Source organism: Osmerus eperlanus, chromosome 17, assembly GCF_963692335.1.
Source record: "Osmerus eperlanus chromosome 17, fOsmEpe2.1, whole genome shotgun sequence".
NCBI lineage: Eukaryota > Metazoa > Chordata > Actinopteri > Osmeriformes > Osmeridae > Osmerus > Osmerus eperlanus.
The window spans coordinates 5360332-5375886 of NC_085034.1; the positions used below are offsets into that span (position 1 = coordinate 5360332).

General features: G+C 45.5%; 2 protein-coding genes across 5 annotated transcripts; one reads left to right on the forward strand and one right to left on the reverse strand.

Moving 5' to 3' along the window:
• Window positions 1-42: 42 nt before the first annotated feature.
• Window positions 43-5603, forward strand: foxm1 (forkhead box M1). Of its 4 annotated transcripts, none has more exons than XM_062483138.1 (9): window positions 50-296; window positions 776-1264; window positions 1396-1544; window positions 1886-2086; window positions 2246-2374; window positions 2582-2641; window positions 2997-3045; window positions 3169-3335; window positions 3426-5603. In XM_062483138.1, exons 2-9 carry the CDS (start codon window positions 808-810, stop codon window positions 4248-4250), a joined length of 2037 nt encoding a protein of 678 aa, XP_062339122.1. In that variant the 5' UTR covers window positions 50-296; window positions 776-807; the 3' UTR covers window positions 4251-5603. The 4 variants fall into 4 exon arrangements, with proteins under 4 accessions (XP_062339123.1, XP_062339122.1, XP_062339121.1 ...); XM_062483137.1 differs by having other exon boundaries at window positions 52-263; XM_062483139.1 differs by having other exon boundaries at window positions 43-1264; window positions 3000-3045.
• On the reverse strand, window positions 5267-15107 carry si:ch73-352p4.8 (cystine/glutamate transporter). Its single transcript, XM_062483140.1, has 13 exons — window positions 14968-15107; window positions 8814-9134; window positions 8388-8514; window positions 8132-8247; window positions 7929-8054; window positions 7710-7809; window positions 7570-7614; window positions 7366-7489; window positions 7051-7154; window positions 6836-6932; window positions 6564-6713; window positions 6187-6364; window positions 5267-5974 (listed from the first exon to the last, which is right to left on the reverse strand). Exons 2-13 carry the CDS (start codon window positions 9046-9048, stop codon window positions 5910-5912), a joined length of 1467 nt encoding a protein of 488 aa, XP_062339124.1. The 5' UTR covers window positions 9049-9134; window positions 14968-15107; the 3' UTR covers window positions 5267-5909.
• Window positions 15108-15555: the final 448 nt, after the last annotated feature.

The window sequence follows — 15555 nt, forward strand, 5'->3', positions numbered from 1 at the left end:
CTATTGGCTCAAAGGGAAAACCTCCACCCATTCAGGCTGATGTGGTTTATAAAACGGGTGGACCTTCATGGGTCATGGAAAACCACGTGACCGGAATTACTCGTACTGCGCCAAAATTCAAAATCACCTTCATAAAGAGAGACGATATGCTTTTCACTTTCTCAACTAGCGATAACACTTACATCTCATATTATTATCAGATTGTATCAAAATTTCATGACGTGCATGGAGCAGATATCCAACAAACAAAAAGTACTAGCTAGGTTGGTCAACAGTTTCATCATCTTAATATGAAGGTTTGACTCGTACGTTCATTTTCATGATAGTCAGTTAACAAATGTAGCACTAGCTATCTAGCAAGGCTGCTAGCCATGTTAGAAGTCCGGCTAACCAAGCTAACAACAAGCAACATACTGCAGTCAATCAGAGATAACGTTGCTTTATTGGCTATTTTAGAATGTTTTTTTGTGTCTTCGAGAACTAGCTGACCAACGGCAACGTGTTCTAGAAGACAATGCATCAGAACCAAGCTGACTTTTGAAAGGCGGATATTTCCAGCTACTGTAGCTCATCCACTTTAAAAGTAGCTAGCCTAGCTACAAAATAGCCAACGTTAGCTTTTGTTGCCAACGTCGATAGCTAGCTATATAGTTATCATCTCTGTAAACTGGTACACCGCCAATTCAGCTATGTAGCTAGCCAACTAACCCATTTTTTTACTCCGTCTTTGCTATCTAGTTACGATACGTTTACCACCTAACTGCCATTTCTGTAGCTCAAAGGGCCAGTGTCTGTGATTCGAGCAGAATGAGAGAGAGCCCAAGAAGACCCTTGATCCTAAAAAGGAGGAAGCTGCCTTTCCAGCAAAATAATCCTTTGCCCTCACATGATGGACCTGATGGACTTAAACACAAGGAACCGTCCCAGCCTTCAGGTGGTCAGTGCTTTCCTGATGGCATCCGCATCATGGACCATCCTACGATGTCTGACACCCAAGTTGTCGTCATTCCCAAAACTGCGGACCTTCAGGGTGTCATCAGAGCACTCACTGCTAAAGGGAAGGAGTGTGGCTCTCATGGACCAAATAAGTTCATTCTACTGAGTGGCAGTCTAGATGATGGGCCAGAGTCGTTCTGTCAAGCTAACTTGGATGGTGGGTTGTGCACTACCAGGACTAGTTTGGGTCTTCTCGACACACGGACAGAGGAAGAAGCAGCCATTGACTCCCTTCTGGATACTAAGCCTTTGACTACAATTAAACCATGTATGTAAAAAAAGGTTTTTGATCTTTATTCAATTCGATTCCTCCATGTCCTATGCAAATACAGGTATTGGAATTAGCTCAGTGTCAAATCGCCAATTTGTGCTTGATATTTATCTTTTCCTATATTTCAGTAAACAAGGACCTTGATTGCAGTCCACTTGATGACAGCCTGACTAACATCCAATGGCTGGGCAGAATGAGTACAGATGGTCTTGGCCCTGATTCAGCCAAGAAGCCGGCTGATAAGGAGAACCAGGATGCCTGTGCTCAAATTGTCCAGGTGTGTTGCTGTTCGTCACTGTAGTGTCTGTCACTGGGAACATGTCAACAGCCTGTACTCAAATATGCTTCCCAGATGTTTTTGTTGTTTGCCACACACATTCCAGGGTGTACTGCCAACATTGTCCTGTTTGTCTTGACAGCCCGTCATGTATGGCACTTAAGTGTAATATTCTACTACAAACATCCTTGAAACCATTTAACTTGCTGCAGTTGTTTAGCTCTACAGAGAAGCAAATGAACAAAATAGCAGGCGGCTATTAAACATATACATTTACCTAGATTCTGTCAAGTGTATATTTAAGGAGGTTGTTGAGGTGTTTTTTTTGTTTTGTTCTACAGCAGCCACAGAGCAGACAAGTAGAGACAGAGAGTGTTGTCGTGAAGGATCCCCTTTCAGAAAGACCTCCCTACTCCTACATGGCCATGATCCAGTTTGCCATCAACAGTAAAAGGAATAGAAGGATGACCCTGAAAGAGATCTACACCTGGATCGAAGACCACTTCCCCTTCTTTAGATTTGTGGCCAAGCCAGGCTGGAAGGTAAATTCAAATGATTTCACTATAAATTATATATATATATATATATATATATAGTTTAGTTTGTTGAGGAAATCAGATCTAGATGCAATATTAGAAAACAAAGCAGTTTGTTGGCATGAGATTGTCATCCTTTTAAATCCTCTTTTACTTTTGTACCAGAATTCCATTCGCCACAACCTCTCCCTCCATGACATGTTCATCCGTGAAACAACACAAGATGGCAAGGTGTCCTACTGGACCATCCGACCAGAGGCCAACCGATGTCTGACTCTGGACCAGGTCTACAAAGTAGGCATGGGGGCAGGAGATGTTAACACATGGCATAGCACAACACAAATCACAACTCTACAAAGTCTCTCTGAGCAAGTGTATCTGTACTTGAGTCGTGTTTGACTGTGAATCCAGACTTTTTTTTTCTTTCGTAGCTATAACGTTAACTGCTTGTTATTAACTGTTCCGCTTCCATCTTTCTCTCATCCCCATTCTGCCACCCAGCCTGATGGTGACTCTGCCGCCTCCCTCTCCTCTCAGGCCATGCAGGTCTTTGACCAACAAGTAAGATGGTTTTACCTTTTAGTTTCCTTCTGGAACAGCCTTGCAGAGCCAGGGAGGACAGGACAGTCAGACGGGAGACCCCCCCCAACCCAATCTAGTCTTTTCTATCTGATGTAGCAGTTTTGTTTCAGGAGCAGATGATGTGAGATGCAGACAGAAAAAGAGGCAGGCAGACACTTCCCCAAGCTTGACCATCTATTGAGTCAGTATGCGACAGTATATAGCCAGCAGTAACATGCACTGTTACTCAGGCTAGCTTATGCTTGGCTATCCCATGCTGCCTGTGAAGAGAAAGGGGCCTTTGAGAACAAATTAAGGACGGGAAGTTCATGATTCTTCCTTTTTGTCTTGGCAGCAGCAGAAGAGATTGGGTCCTGAAATCAAGAAAACAGCCGGTGCCTCTGGTGAGTGGAATGGGGATTTGTGCATAATGGGAAGGAGGGGGGCAAAACAGCTGGAAGATTGCAACATTTCTGGAATGTAGAAAAGGACATAACCTTTTCTCTTCCTGCGCTCAACTCGCTCAGAGAGGAGGATGAAACCCCTTCTCCCTCGGACTGACTCCTACCTGGTCCCCATCCAGCTGCCCATCACCCCCTCCCTCTACCTGTCCTCCAGTACCCAGCTCTCCATGCCGGCCCCCCCACAGAAATGCAGGTCCTTGGGGGGAAAGAGGGTCCGTATTGCTCCCAAGGTAAGAGAGAAAGCGTGTTTGTGTTTCCGAACAGTACGTGTGTGTGTGTCTACACCGTATAACCCTATACATGTTTGATATGTTTGACAGGTTACACACAGCGAGACTCCCACAATCATGTTTTGCTCCACTCTTGAGGAGGTGAAGGAGGAGCAGGTGTGTGTACCCCTGAATAAAGAGACCCCCAGGAGCATCCAGCCAGCCGCTGCCAGACGAGAAACCAGTAGCTCACGGCGCAAGCAACGCCTGGTCCTCCCCTCCATCGAGGAGCCTGTTCTGTTCTTCCCAAACAGCACCTTCTTTGACTCGGGCTTGGCCTCCGACGCCTCGGCCTCTACCTTCCAGGACACCCGCGATGCCGAGCAGGACCAACGGCCCGACCCGGACAGCCCCTTCAGGCAGTACTCCTTCAAGACCCCCATCAAAAGCAGCCACCCAGCCTCCTCCACCCCCAGCAAGCCCCCTGTGCTGCCAGAGCCCTGGAAGGTGACCCCTCTGGGGAAGGAGAGCCGTGGCGTGCTGGACTTCAGCCCCATCCGCACACCCGGGGGGCCGAGCCTCACCCCGCAGCACCACGACTTCACGCCCTTCAGTTTCAGCAGCACACCCTTCAAGGAGCTTCCCCTCTTCAACTCCCCCCGCGAGCTGCTGACGTCAGCCCGCTCCTCCTCGATGGCGGGGGGTCCCTCCTACTCCCCCCAGCGGCTCCAGGGCTGCTCCAGAGAGCTCCAGGTGGGGGGAACACCCCTGGCTAACCACTCCCTGACAGAGGGTCTGGTCCTGGACACGATGAACGATAGCCTGAGCAAGATCTTGGTGGACATCAGCTTTTCTGGCCTGGAGGATGATGACCTGGGGATGGGGAACATCAGCTGGTCCCAGCTCATCCCTGAACTCAAGGAGCCTCCTCTCTGATCATTTTCACAGCTGTCCCGTTGGGTGATGAAAGCAGGCTGCATAGTCCCAAGTCCTTATTCAAGCTGCTCACATATCGTCTTCCCACTTTCCCATTGTCTTTGGTTGCCTTTGACACTAACTGCCAGCTTTTCCTCTCTGTGTCCTTCTTTTAAACCCAAGCTACATGTATGTTAAATATATTTCACTGCAGCCTAGTTGTGATGGAACATGTAGAAAATAGAGATGTGTATATATAATATGTATGTTTGGTTTGCACATTTGTAAAGTTTTTAGCTCTTGAAAATGTCAATGGATTAAATGGATTATCCAGTCACCCAGTAAGAGCTTACAATACCATGCTAGAATGGGGTTCCTGAATTCCTCTGCTTATGAATAGTATCCATTTAAATGAATCACTTGAAAGTGTCTTTAGGTTTAGATCTGCAGACGGTAGGGAAGTAACAAAGAATTGGAAAGCAATAAGTAACCAACACCAACTTTGTCCAAATAAGTATCTTCCTAGTGTTATTGATTCACACAATTTTCTAATTTGTCAGTATGTCAACAACTTCAGTGCACTTTTGTAGACATTAGACATTATTGGTATGACAAGACCGTTTGTATTTATGCCTAATCAGTGGCCATGTTTTGTAACAAATGATCTAAGCATATTAGAGTGGCCTGCTAGAGGTGGTTGAACTGTCTTTTCATGTGTAGTGGTACATAGGAAGGAGTAAATTAGATTTTTTGACATTGAAAGTGTTTGATGAGGTGCAGTATACTTGTATGGGAAATTATAACTAAAATGCTTAAGGAGCTCAAGGGTGATCAATAGCTTTACAGCTTCTGTACTTTCTGGTGGTTCTGTAAAGGTGTTCAGGCATGTCTGATTTTGGGTGTAAAATAACACGCCACAAGACTTTTGTAAACTTAGCAATAAACACAGTTTTTGACAGTTGTGTCAGATAATGTCAACTGGAGCAAATGTTAATGCTCAACTTGCGTTTCTCGTCTTGGACCTTTTTAAAGCTAGTTTCTTTGTTTTTGGGTGATTGTTCTGAAAGTTTGAAAAGTGCTGCTCTTGGGAATATTGTTCAGAAGGTTTTCTGTTTTCAAAACTTCCCTTTTTAATCACTGTAGTTATCAGAACATGACAAATTACAGAAAAAGTACAAATGTCAACTTTGGTCAACTTCAATCCTTTTTACATTCTGTCTGTCATTAAATTGTATTCTATTACGAGTTCACCATTTGGAAAGGTCTAGAAAAGGTTCATACCATATCAGATCATATTGTAGCAAAGCAAACCTGTTGTATTACCTTTTTATGTCAATGCAATTTGAATGATCTGATATAAATTACAAGAAGATGGTTTGTCTCTGCTTATTGTTTTGACAAGATTTGAGGAGGTGCAACTTAAAGAACTTTCACTAGATGGTATTACATAAATCCGATGAATCCGTTTCTTTGCATGCATTGAAAGACACATTTACTCCATTTCGAAACATGAGCCAGTTACTGTACTTGGGGGGGGGGGGAAAGTTGCTGTATTTGTTTATTGTTCCTTTTATCGTAGTTGAACAGCGAGTTTGTTATGGGTCCTAGTACTTGAATATGACTTGAATATGGGATAGGAGCAGCAGGCCGTGTGTGTGAAGGGAGGTGGGGTCAGGATGTTCAGTAGGTCTTCACCTCCTGCTGAGCCACCTCTAGTAGGATCTGGAGCTGTTTGCTGCAGTAGTCTACACAGAATAGACAAGCACAAGCCTTGTTACCACACAAAGCTCTCACCTCAGTGTTGGATAAAATGAAGTTCAATTCAAATAAAGAAGTGGTCTCACAGCGGTAAGCTCAGATAGTTCAATAGTTTTTCAGAGTAAAAATCATAAAGTGGTATTTTAGGGATAAAGTACTGTAAACATGACTGGTGATGGAGAAGTGCTTGGTGACTCACTGTAGGTGCGCCTCAGTCTTGGGGGTAGACGTGAGCTGTGGATGGTCAGGTAGTAGACAGGGACCCCTGACAAGGTGAGGGCACAGCTGCACCCTGTGTTCCAGGGGTCTGAGTACAGGGACAGCCCCACGATGAAGAAGCACACCACAGTGAAGGTCACTGCAATGACCAGGGGCACCTAGAGGAAACATGCAGAGGAATAGGAAAACGCTTCAATATGTGTTCATCTGAACATGCAATCGCTTTAGCGTCTGTTAGAGAAGAGTCTGGATAATATTTCTACAATTACGGTATATACAATTATGAATTTAGGAGGACATTTCAACCTCAAAGGACTGACGTCAAGGAAAGCGGACATTAGCTGTCGCCATAGCAACCTTAAAGGGTCTTGGGTGGTGTGGGAAGCGGTAGCGATGGATGAGCATTCCCATGGTTGCCAAGGCGATGAAGAACCAACGGGAGAAGGAGGCAAAGTTGATGAGCTGGAAGATCTCTCCTCTGGCCACCATCACGATAACCAAGGGGTACTGTGTCGAAAGAGGATGGGGACAACACAACAATCTCAGTCCTGTCACCTAGGGTCACAAAAGCCAATGAGACTAATTGCACTGGGTCGATTAGTGACATCAACAGTCGGAAAGTACCGTACCAGCAGCAACACGGCAGGTAGTGGTGTCTGTCTACGGATGTGGATCATAGAGAACAGTACAGGCCAGTGGCCTTCTCTGGCCCCAACAAACAGCATCCTGGGGTTTAGGCAGACAATGGGCAGTCAGGGAGACAGACAACCAGAAATGTCATCTGTTTCATTTAGGCACCGGATGTTGTAGCTGTAATTACAGTATTGGAAGTATGCTCCCTTACCTGGGTGCTCCAAAGAAGCCACCATTGAGCGCTCCTAGGCAGGACACAGCCACAAGCACAGGCACCACAGAGGCCATGCCCTGGAGAGCACGGTTGGCAAATGTCTACGGGGAGAAGAACACAGATACGGTTGTTAAGGTCGCAAGCCCTGACTGGTCACCAACCATGATTAGTGACTAACCATGACTGGTCACCGACCGTAACTGGTCATAGACCATGACCGCTCACAGACCATGACTGGTGACACACTACGATCGCTCAAAGACCGTGACTGGGCTTGTTGTGGTTGACGTGTGTTCCGGCTACTGCACTGACCACCGCCACTGCTTCAGACACCAGCAGCTCATCTGCAGTCATCGTGGTGTAGTAGGCCACGTTCACCAGCACGTAGCACACCGTCACTGTCACCATGGAGCAGATGATGGCCAACGGGATGTTTCTGAGGTGACAGCGAGCAAACAATGACCATCGGATTCTCGTGATAAAGCATGGTGAAGTGATCATTTATTTGATACATACTTATTCGGGTTAATGACCTCTTCTGTGACAAAATTCAAATAGAACCTGCGGAGGTAGACAGAAACAGAAAGCAAGCTTAAACTAACTGTGCAGTTCGTAATAGACAGCAATGTCCCGAGATGTACAGGTGTTTTGCATACCAGCCACCATAGGCATAGAGCCCTGAATAGAAAGCCAATGGAAGCTTATCCAGGGTTATCGTGTCAACCTCAAAGCCATTCTGGAAGTTTTCAGTCTGACCTGGAGCGAGGAGGAGAAGAGAAATATAATCTGATAACCATCGCTATCAAGAACTATTTATTTGCTACCGGCCTTTGCTACCGGTTTTAAGTTTGAACTTCAAGACTACATGAATGTACCTCTCCCTAATGCTATGATTCCAGGGACGATGATGAGGACCAGGGCAAACATCTTGACCAAGGTCAATGTGACCTGTGTTCGAGTGGCCAAGGTCACGCTCCAGCAGTTTACTGCCACCACAAACGCTACAGGGACACAGGGAAGCCCGATAAATCCCTCAAGGAAAGTCCAAAACACCAGCAGAACAAGAAAAGCCACTTACTGACTCCGAGGATGCTGACCAGCTGGATCAGCGCTGTCGGAGCGGCACAGGGGGCGAAGAAGGGCTCCACCACGTAGCGCCCGAACGCCAGAGACACGTAGGACGCCACCGCGGGCCTGGCACGCCGGCACACACACAGGTGATCAGGGTACCAGACAGTGAGACGCAATGCCAAGAGACCTGTGGAGCACTAACAATGCCTTTAAGAAAGCCGTCTAAAAGTTCACATCAGGAAGCTCTGTTGCTTCTGACTGACCTGATGAACAGGAACTCTGCCCAGAGTCGAAGGAAGGCGGGTAAGGGCCCCAAGGTCTCCAGGAGGTAGGTGTAGTGGCCCCCCGACTTGGTGAAAGTAGTCCCCAGCTCAGCATAGCACAGGGCACCTCAGACAAAGAATGTTTCTATATGTTGCATTTAAATGGCTAAATTGAACACACACTGTATGCTTATGGATCCCATATGACATGTGCTGTTCTTGGGATTGTGATTCCCCTTATAAGCCAACGTGTTGTTTGTAGAGTTTCATGCCTGCTCCCAGTAAAACATCAACTCTCTTTCCCCAGCCTGGCATGTGAATGATTCTACCATGCAGGGAAACAGTGAAAACGGACCAACTGAGGTGTTGTTCATAACTGACCAATGAGGTGTTGTTCTTAACTGACCAATGAGGTGTTGTTCTTACCGAATGTGGAGAGGACCCCACACAGTCCCCAGACCAGGAGGGACAACCCCACACTGCCACTGTTCATCAGGACTCCTTTGGGTGCGATGAAGATGCCACTGCCGACCACTGTACCAATGATGAAGGACACGGCAGGAAGCAGGCCGATCGTTCTCCTCAGGTGCACCACCTCCTCCGCTTTCTTCTCCTTCACGTTCGCCTCATCCCCCTTTCCTGTCACCGCGGATCCATCCATCTCTCAGACGGTGTGTGGATGGAAAAACACCTCTCTCTCAGATCGTAGACTGACACCAGGAAGATCCAGGCACTGGATGACGTGACCTGTAGAAATACGTTTCACAGCGGGAAAGGTTGGAATTCCACTGACGACTTCTCAGCTTCAAACATCTAGTTCCAAGAAGTATCCACCTTCCTTCCTACATATAGTACGCATTCCCTTATGTTCCTAAGCTTTGAAAGTCCTTCAACCAATTCTGTTGACTCCTCATGTAAAAGTCTGACCAGCTACATAGAGTGGTGAGAGAGAAAGAGAGTGTCTGGATCATTGTACCCCTTCCCCTTCAGAGGGCCCTCTGCTCTGAGCTAACTGGCTTGTTCTGATCTCCCCATTGGCTCTAACAAAACGCCACAGTAACCACGGCAACTTAACTATCCTGCACAAGCAGAAAACAAAGCCAACAGTCTTCCGAGCTTCGAAAACACAACTAATTAAGGCAGTTTAGGGTCACAGCTTTGCTGTGCTGTATTGTACTGTGTGTATACTGTATTGTGCTAAATGTGTGTGCAGTGTGTCTGTATCTGTTGTGTGTGTGTGGTGTGTGTCTGCACAGCTTGATACAAAGAATGTAGCATGAGTTGAGGGTTGCTGTGTCTTGTTGAGGCAGCTGTAATGATGACAGATGGCCTTCAAGAAAATTTCGAAATGTGCTGTCCTAAAAATTTTTTTTATCTAAGTTATCTATAAAACATCAGTTTAACACACACCAAAGGCTGATTCATTTATTAGACTAAAGGCCAACTGTAAGATAGGGATGAAATAAGTTGATAAATGTGACATGGGTGGACTGAACAGTAACTAGTGCCAGTACTGAACTATTTCTCTCTGTCCTCACACAGTCTTGTTGACTGACCAGGGGTCTTGAAGTATAACCTTTGTGGGAACTTTTCCCAGCCACAGCAAAAAAGAAAACTCAGTGTTTTATCACAAGTGAAAGAGTTGGCGGGAAACTGTTAGAATGTGTATGTACTTGCCATCTCTCTTTGTGCATGGCAAACTGTGTCTGTCCATTTCAGTCACCATCTAGTTAACATTCCTTCACACAGCAGGCAACACGACGGCTTTGAACAGAGGCTTTGTATTTTCATTTGACATGTTTGGTCATTCTTGAGGGTCCTTCATGTCTACAACACCCCAAGGTTGTAGAATTAAGTTGTAGAGGTGATGAGATTTCTGGTGACAATTCCATGGAAAATAAGCAAATTCCTCAATCCAGAGCATAAGAACACATTCACACACAATACTTGAAAAAAATATATTTGGCTTATCAGCTAGACCTGGGCACAATAGGTAACATTTTTTGATACCTGCGCACACAAGGTCACATATTTTGATAGCTTGCAATCATCTGAATGAAAAATGTTACACTTGGCCGACTTTTACCCTCCCAGTTACATTAAGATAGTTAAATAAACCTTTAAAACATTCATGCCCAGTGTACAACCTCCTTGAGAGATGATTTAGAATCTTCAATAATTCCAGTATTCTAGATTCTCAATTGGGTTTGTCTGTCTTCAGTCCCACCACAAAGCAGTGGTGAAAACTGGCCTGTTGTTACAGTGGTGGCCAGCTGATGGCGCTACAGTATAAATCACCAGTTTAGTTCTTCTCCAGTAGATGGCAAGCTTTTCTGTAATCAGCTAAACTTTGCACATACTCGTGTCTGGGGACTGCTTTGTATATGATGCAATGCAGGAAAAAGTAAGGATCAAGTAAAGTTGTTGTGGGTAAAATCAAACAGATTTCCTACATCCTGGAAGTTCCATGTGAAGCAGTGGAATTGGGAATCCCAGTGCAATTCTTACATACAATAAAATCGATTCAGTGCCATTTTAGTTACTCTCCCCCCCCCCCTCTCAGAGATGTGAACTGTACCCCCGCTGTTTTACACAACCTCCTTGGAACCCTGCACAGTCAAGTGGAGGCCATCCCTTCCCCCTTACCACTCGCTCTCTCCCCAGGCATCCCCTCATCCCTGGGGAGGATCTGTCTCTGCTCAGCCTCTTCCTAACTACCCATGGAGGTTCTGTGGACAAGAATAACAACTCTAGTGAACAGAAGCGGCAGGGCCCCGGGAAAGGGTTACGTCATCTCTTTCTCCCTCCCTCCCTCCCTCCCTCCCTCCCTCCCTCCCTCCCTCCCTCCCTCCCTCCCTCCCTCCCTCTCTCTCTCTCTCTCTCTCTCTCTCTCTCTCTCTCTCTCTCTCTCTCTCTCTCTCTCTCTCTCTCTCTCTCTCTCTCTCTCTCCTCTCTCGCTCTCACTTCATCTCTCCCTCTCTCTCTGCTTCTCTCTACCCATCACTCTCTTTGTCACCCCTCCCTCTCTGTCTCTCTCTGACTATCTCTCTTTCCTTTTCTTTTCCATAAAAGGATGAGCGTGGACCAAAGCCCTCGAGCGTGGAGACAGAAGCAGGGTTTCCCTCTCTCCTCAAAGTAAACATTTCGAAGTGAGACAACCAACACAGTGTGGCTGGACCCCTCCACCCTCCACGGTAGCTGTCAGAATCTACGCTTGTCAGAAGGATAAAAAAGAGAAAGAAGAAAAGGATACATAAATCATCATACTGTCCTTGTCCGTAGCACCCAGCTGAGGTCCTCGTGCCCATGGTAGTGTCAGTGTTTTGTCTCCACCAATTAGGGCCCTATTACAGCAGATAAGGGCCTGTGTGGTAGGTAATTAAGTCCCCGGACATCTTGCTCTGATGTGAGGATTTTAACAAGCAATACAGACACACACACAAACACACACACACACACACTCACACACACACTGGTTTCTCTGCTGTAACACTTCTCGTTCCCTCTCACAATCCACACAAATGCACAAAGTCACATACACACACACACACACACAAAAGCAGGTGGTGCTGTGCAGTTTTGGGATGTAAAGATGGGTTGCCTTTTCAGGGTGAGTGTCAACAGTGAGGCCCAGTAAAACGCTGTGTTTGTGCCAAATGTAAAAGGCCACACAGATGAGAAAAATATACTGAATTGGACAGTACATGTCAGCGTTCTCCCTTCTAGTTGAAGTAATATGCAGTCCTACTGTATGTCGGAGGTAGTTTATCTTGTGCTCAGTTGTGTTCAGGTGTTAAATACTGTGAAGGGTTTTCAGAGAAATTTAGTAAACAAACAACAAATGTTCCTGCAAACAGGCGCAGCTCCTGTTCCAAAACAATGCTCGTTTGTCCTGTCTCCAGTCTAGTTAATCATGTCATGAACAATGTGTACAAAGAAGAGAACCTGGCAAATATTTTAATGTACTCAAACAAGCAGATTATTGCATAAAACAATACTTGAATCCTTGTGAGAGCAGCTAAACCACTAGATTTGTCAAGTGAATGTCAAATTCCTGACCCTGGAAAGCTAGGACAATTTGTCTCTGCTTCCACCACTACACAAACAAGCAGATGCCTTAATCAATGAAAATCTGAATGGGACTGGCTTAGAAATGACACTGCAAAGCTCAACCCTGGGGAAATTGAGTTTGAGCCCACATAGATTTTATGTACATTGTAAGTACTAAACACAATAATTCATGTTTTTCAATATTTATCTGATAGCATGCGCCTCCTTTGTTTGTTTTAAATAAATTGTTTGTGGCTGTCATGGGACGTCAAGGGAGTGGTGTTGTTTGTGTGTTATTGATGCAGTGATTAATTGCAGATTTTTTTCAGATTGCAGCAGTCATATAGTTTGTTCATGTATACATCCATCTAGATCTTTGTGAACAGATGAAGCTTGGCTTGATTCATTGGGCATTCATTCAACGTACAGAATCACACCACACTTTTAGTGGGGTTGTTAATTATGTGTTGTCGCTATGTAGTGTACATGAATGAGTTTCAGAAAAACAGATCCACTCGATTATTATTTTATATTATCAAGAATGATCAAGAATGTGTAGCCTTTAGCTCGGGATAAATAACATTCTTATTTTTAATGATAGTGTCATGTTTCTCAGTGGCTCTTTAGAATATGTAACTTCATTACGACCACCAGTCAGTCGCCTCTATTTTACCTCAACACATTATGTGGCTTGTGGAACCTAATTCACATTCAAGAGTTATTAATTACAGGAAGCAAACAATTGTAATGACAGATTCTAGCTCGAGGAACCAGTGGATCCCTTGGTTACCATTGCGATTGCTATTTATTTGCAATAACTGTCAATTTCAACCCATCAAATTAGATAGAGTAATCACCATTGACATAATGAGCCATTCAGTAGCAACACATAATTTATGTCAACATTTGTGATCGTCTTTTCATTCCATTTGAATGTGAACTGCGATGAGACTCGATTTACAGTCAATGTGTTGTAATACATTATAATATAATTAACCTCAAGAGAGTGTAAATATGTATGCATGTTCCTGACATGTTTACAAAGTGTGAATCACACGTTCTATTTCTTAGCAGAATGTCTAAGAATTTCTATGTAAGTTTACCCAGAGAGGTAAATGTTTCAGAAGTTGGCTGATTGTTATGATTTTTTTCCCTAATTTCTTCCAGGTGCTCTGAACAAAGCTAAGATGAAGGCAGAATTGTATGAATTGCCATGTTTCCCTTGAGGAGTGTCCTGTTCCTGTATCTTCATAGTCTCTGGTTAGTTACACGTGGACAGTTATATCAGAACAAGACAGAGAAGTCTGGGTGCCTGGTGTGATCTCCCTGTCCCCCGGAGCAACCACCATACACACACACACACACACACACACACATACACACACACACACACACACACACACACACACCACACACACACAGACACACACACAAAATCCTCCTCCTACACACACACACACACACACACACACACACACACACACACACACACACACACACACACATACACACACACACACACACACACACACACACACACACACCACACACACACAGACACACACACAAAATCCTCCTCCTACACACACACACACACACACACACACACACACACCACACACACACACACACACACACCACACACACACAGACACACACACAAAATCCTCCTCCTACACACACACACACACACACACACACACACCACACACACACACAGACACACACACACACACACACACACACACAGACACACACACACACACACACACACACACCACACACACAGACACACACACAAAATCCTCCTCCTACACACACACACACACACACATACATACACACAGACCTCTCTTTTTGCCCGTAAGCTTAAATGATCATCCCAAGTTCTGTTCTGTGGGGCGTGGGAAGGGACAGGTGCCAAACCACCAGCTGGGTGCCTGTGCTGGCAGGGTTTCAATGAGGGAGGAGGCATGAGGAGGGCAGACGGAGGGAGGGGAGGGCAGAGGGGGCACGCCTGGAGGCCTTCCCTGCTCTCCGTCACCCGACGGGGGCCACTGGCTGCCAACATGGCGCGATGGCTAACTGGGCACATCTAACACAGGCAGAGAGAGGATGCCTGATGCATGACACTTACAATTTGACATTGTTTGTTTCCTAATCGCACGCATGCAATGCTTGAAGTCTGTCTCCATGTTGTATAAACACTCATAAAGTAGTGGGCCTACAGGAAATGTGGGACTGCACTGTGGATGAAAGACATCATACAGGATGGGGCATACCATCACCTGGAATAACAACTACAAGTGTACATTTTTACAATGGCAGTGCACTGTATGTTTGCTAAACTTTGTTTTGTCTGTTTATGATACAGCCCAGTCAGCCCCACATACACAGTGTGTACCCAGGATGACATATGTACATTGTCATTTCTGTCCTTCCCTTTTGAAGGAGTATTGTTTAAGTGTTGTTACTAAGCAGATGGATGTCGGACAGTATTCTAACTCCTTTCATTTCGACGGGGGCATACCTATCTCATCGCTATGACTCCTCTCAGAGTCACCCAACCGGGCCGCCTTCCAGCCTGGAGGAAGTGAATCACATGGCAGCCGTCTGCGTTTGTTGTGTGCCGAAGACTTGTATTGTCACAGGTAAATCACAGACCAAAACAAGTCCTGAGAGAGGCACTGTGGGGAGAGGAGAGTTCATTAAGGCCCAGCTGAATGGACGGCTGAAGGACATGGAAGTTATTTCAACCTGGGTAAAAGCCCCAAAAAACTCTAGAGAGAGTTGTGCTCTGCAGTCCAGAATCCCAATGAGATTGATGCCCCTTTCCTCTCTCTAACACCTTAGACTGGATTCAACCCCCAAAAGAGCATCCTTTGAAATGTTATAAGCAGCAACTAATCTCATTTCCCCCTGTCTCTTGTTCATCTGCATGCCAGAGAAAGCTCCTTCTAAAACAACTCCGCGGATACACTTTGGAGCACACTACAGCATTGTCCTTCCTGAGTACTCTGACTGGAGATGATGCCAGGAAGAAAGGATGGAGAGGTGGACGGTAAATTGAGGAGAGTTTCTGAGACTTGCTGAGAATCCTAATCATTTCACCCCTTCC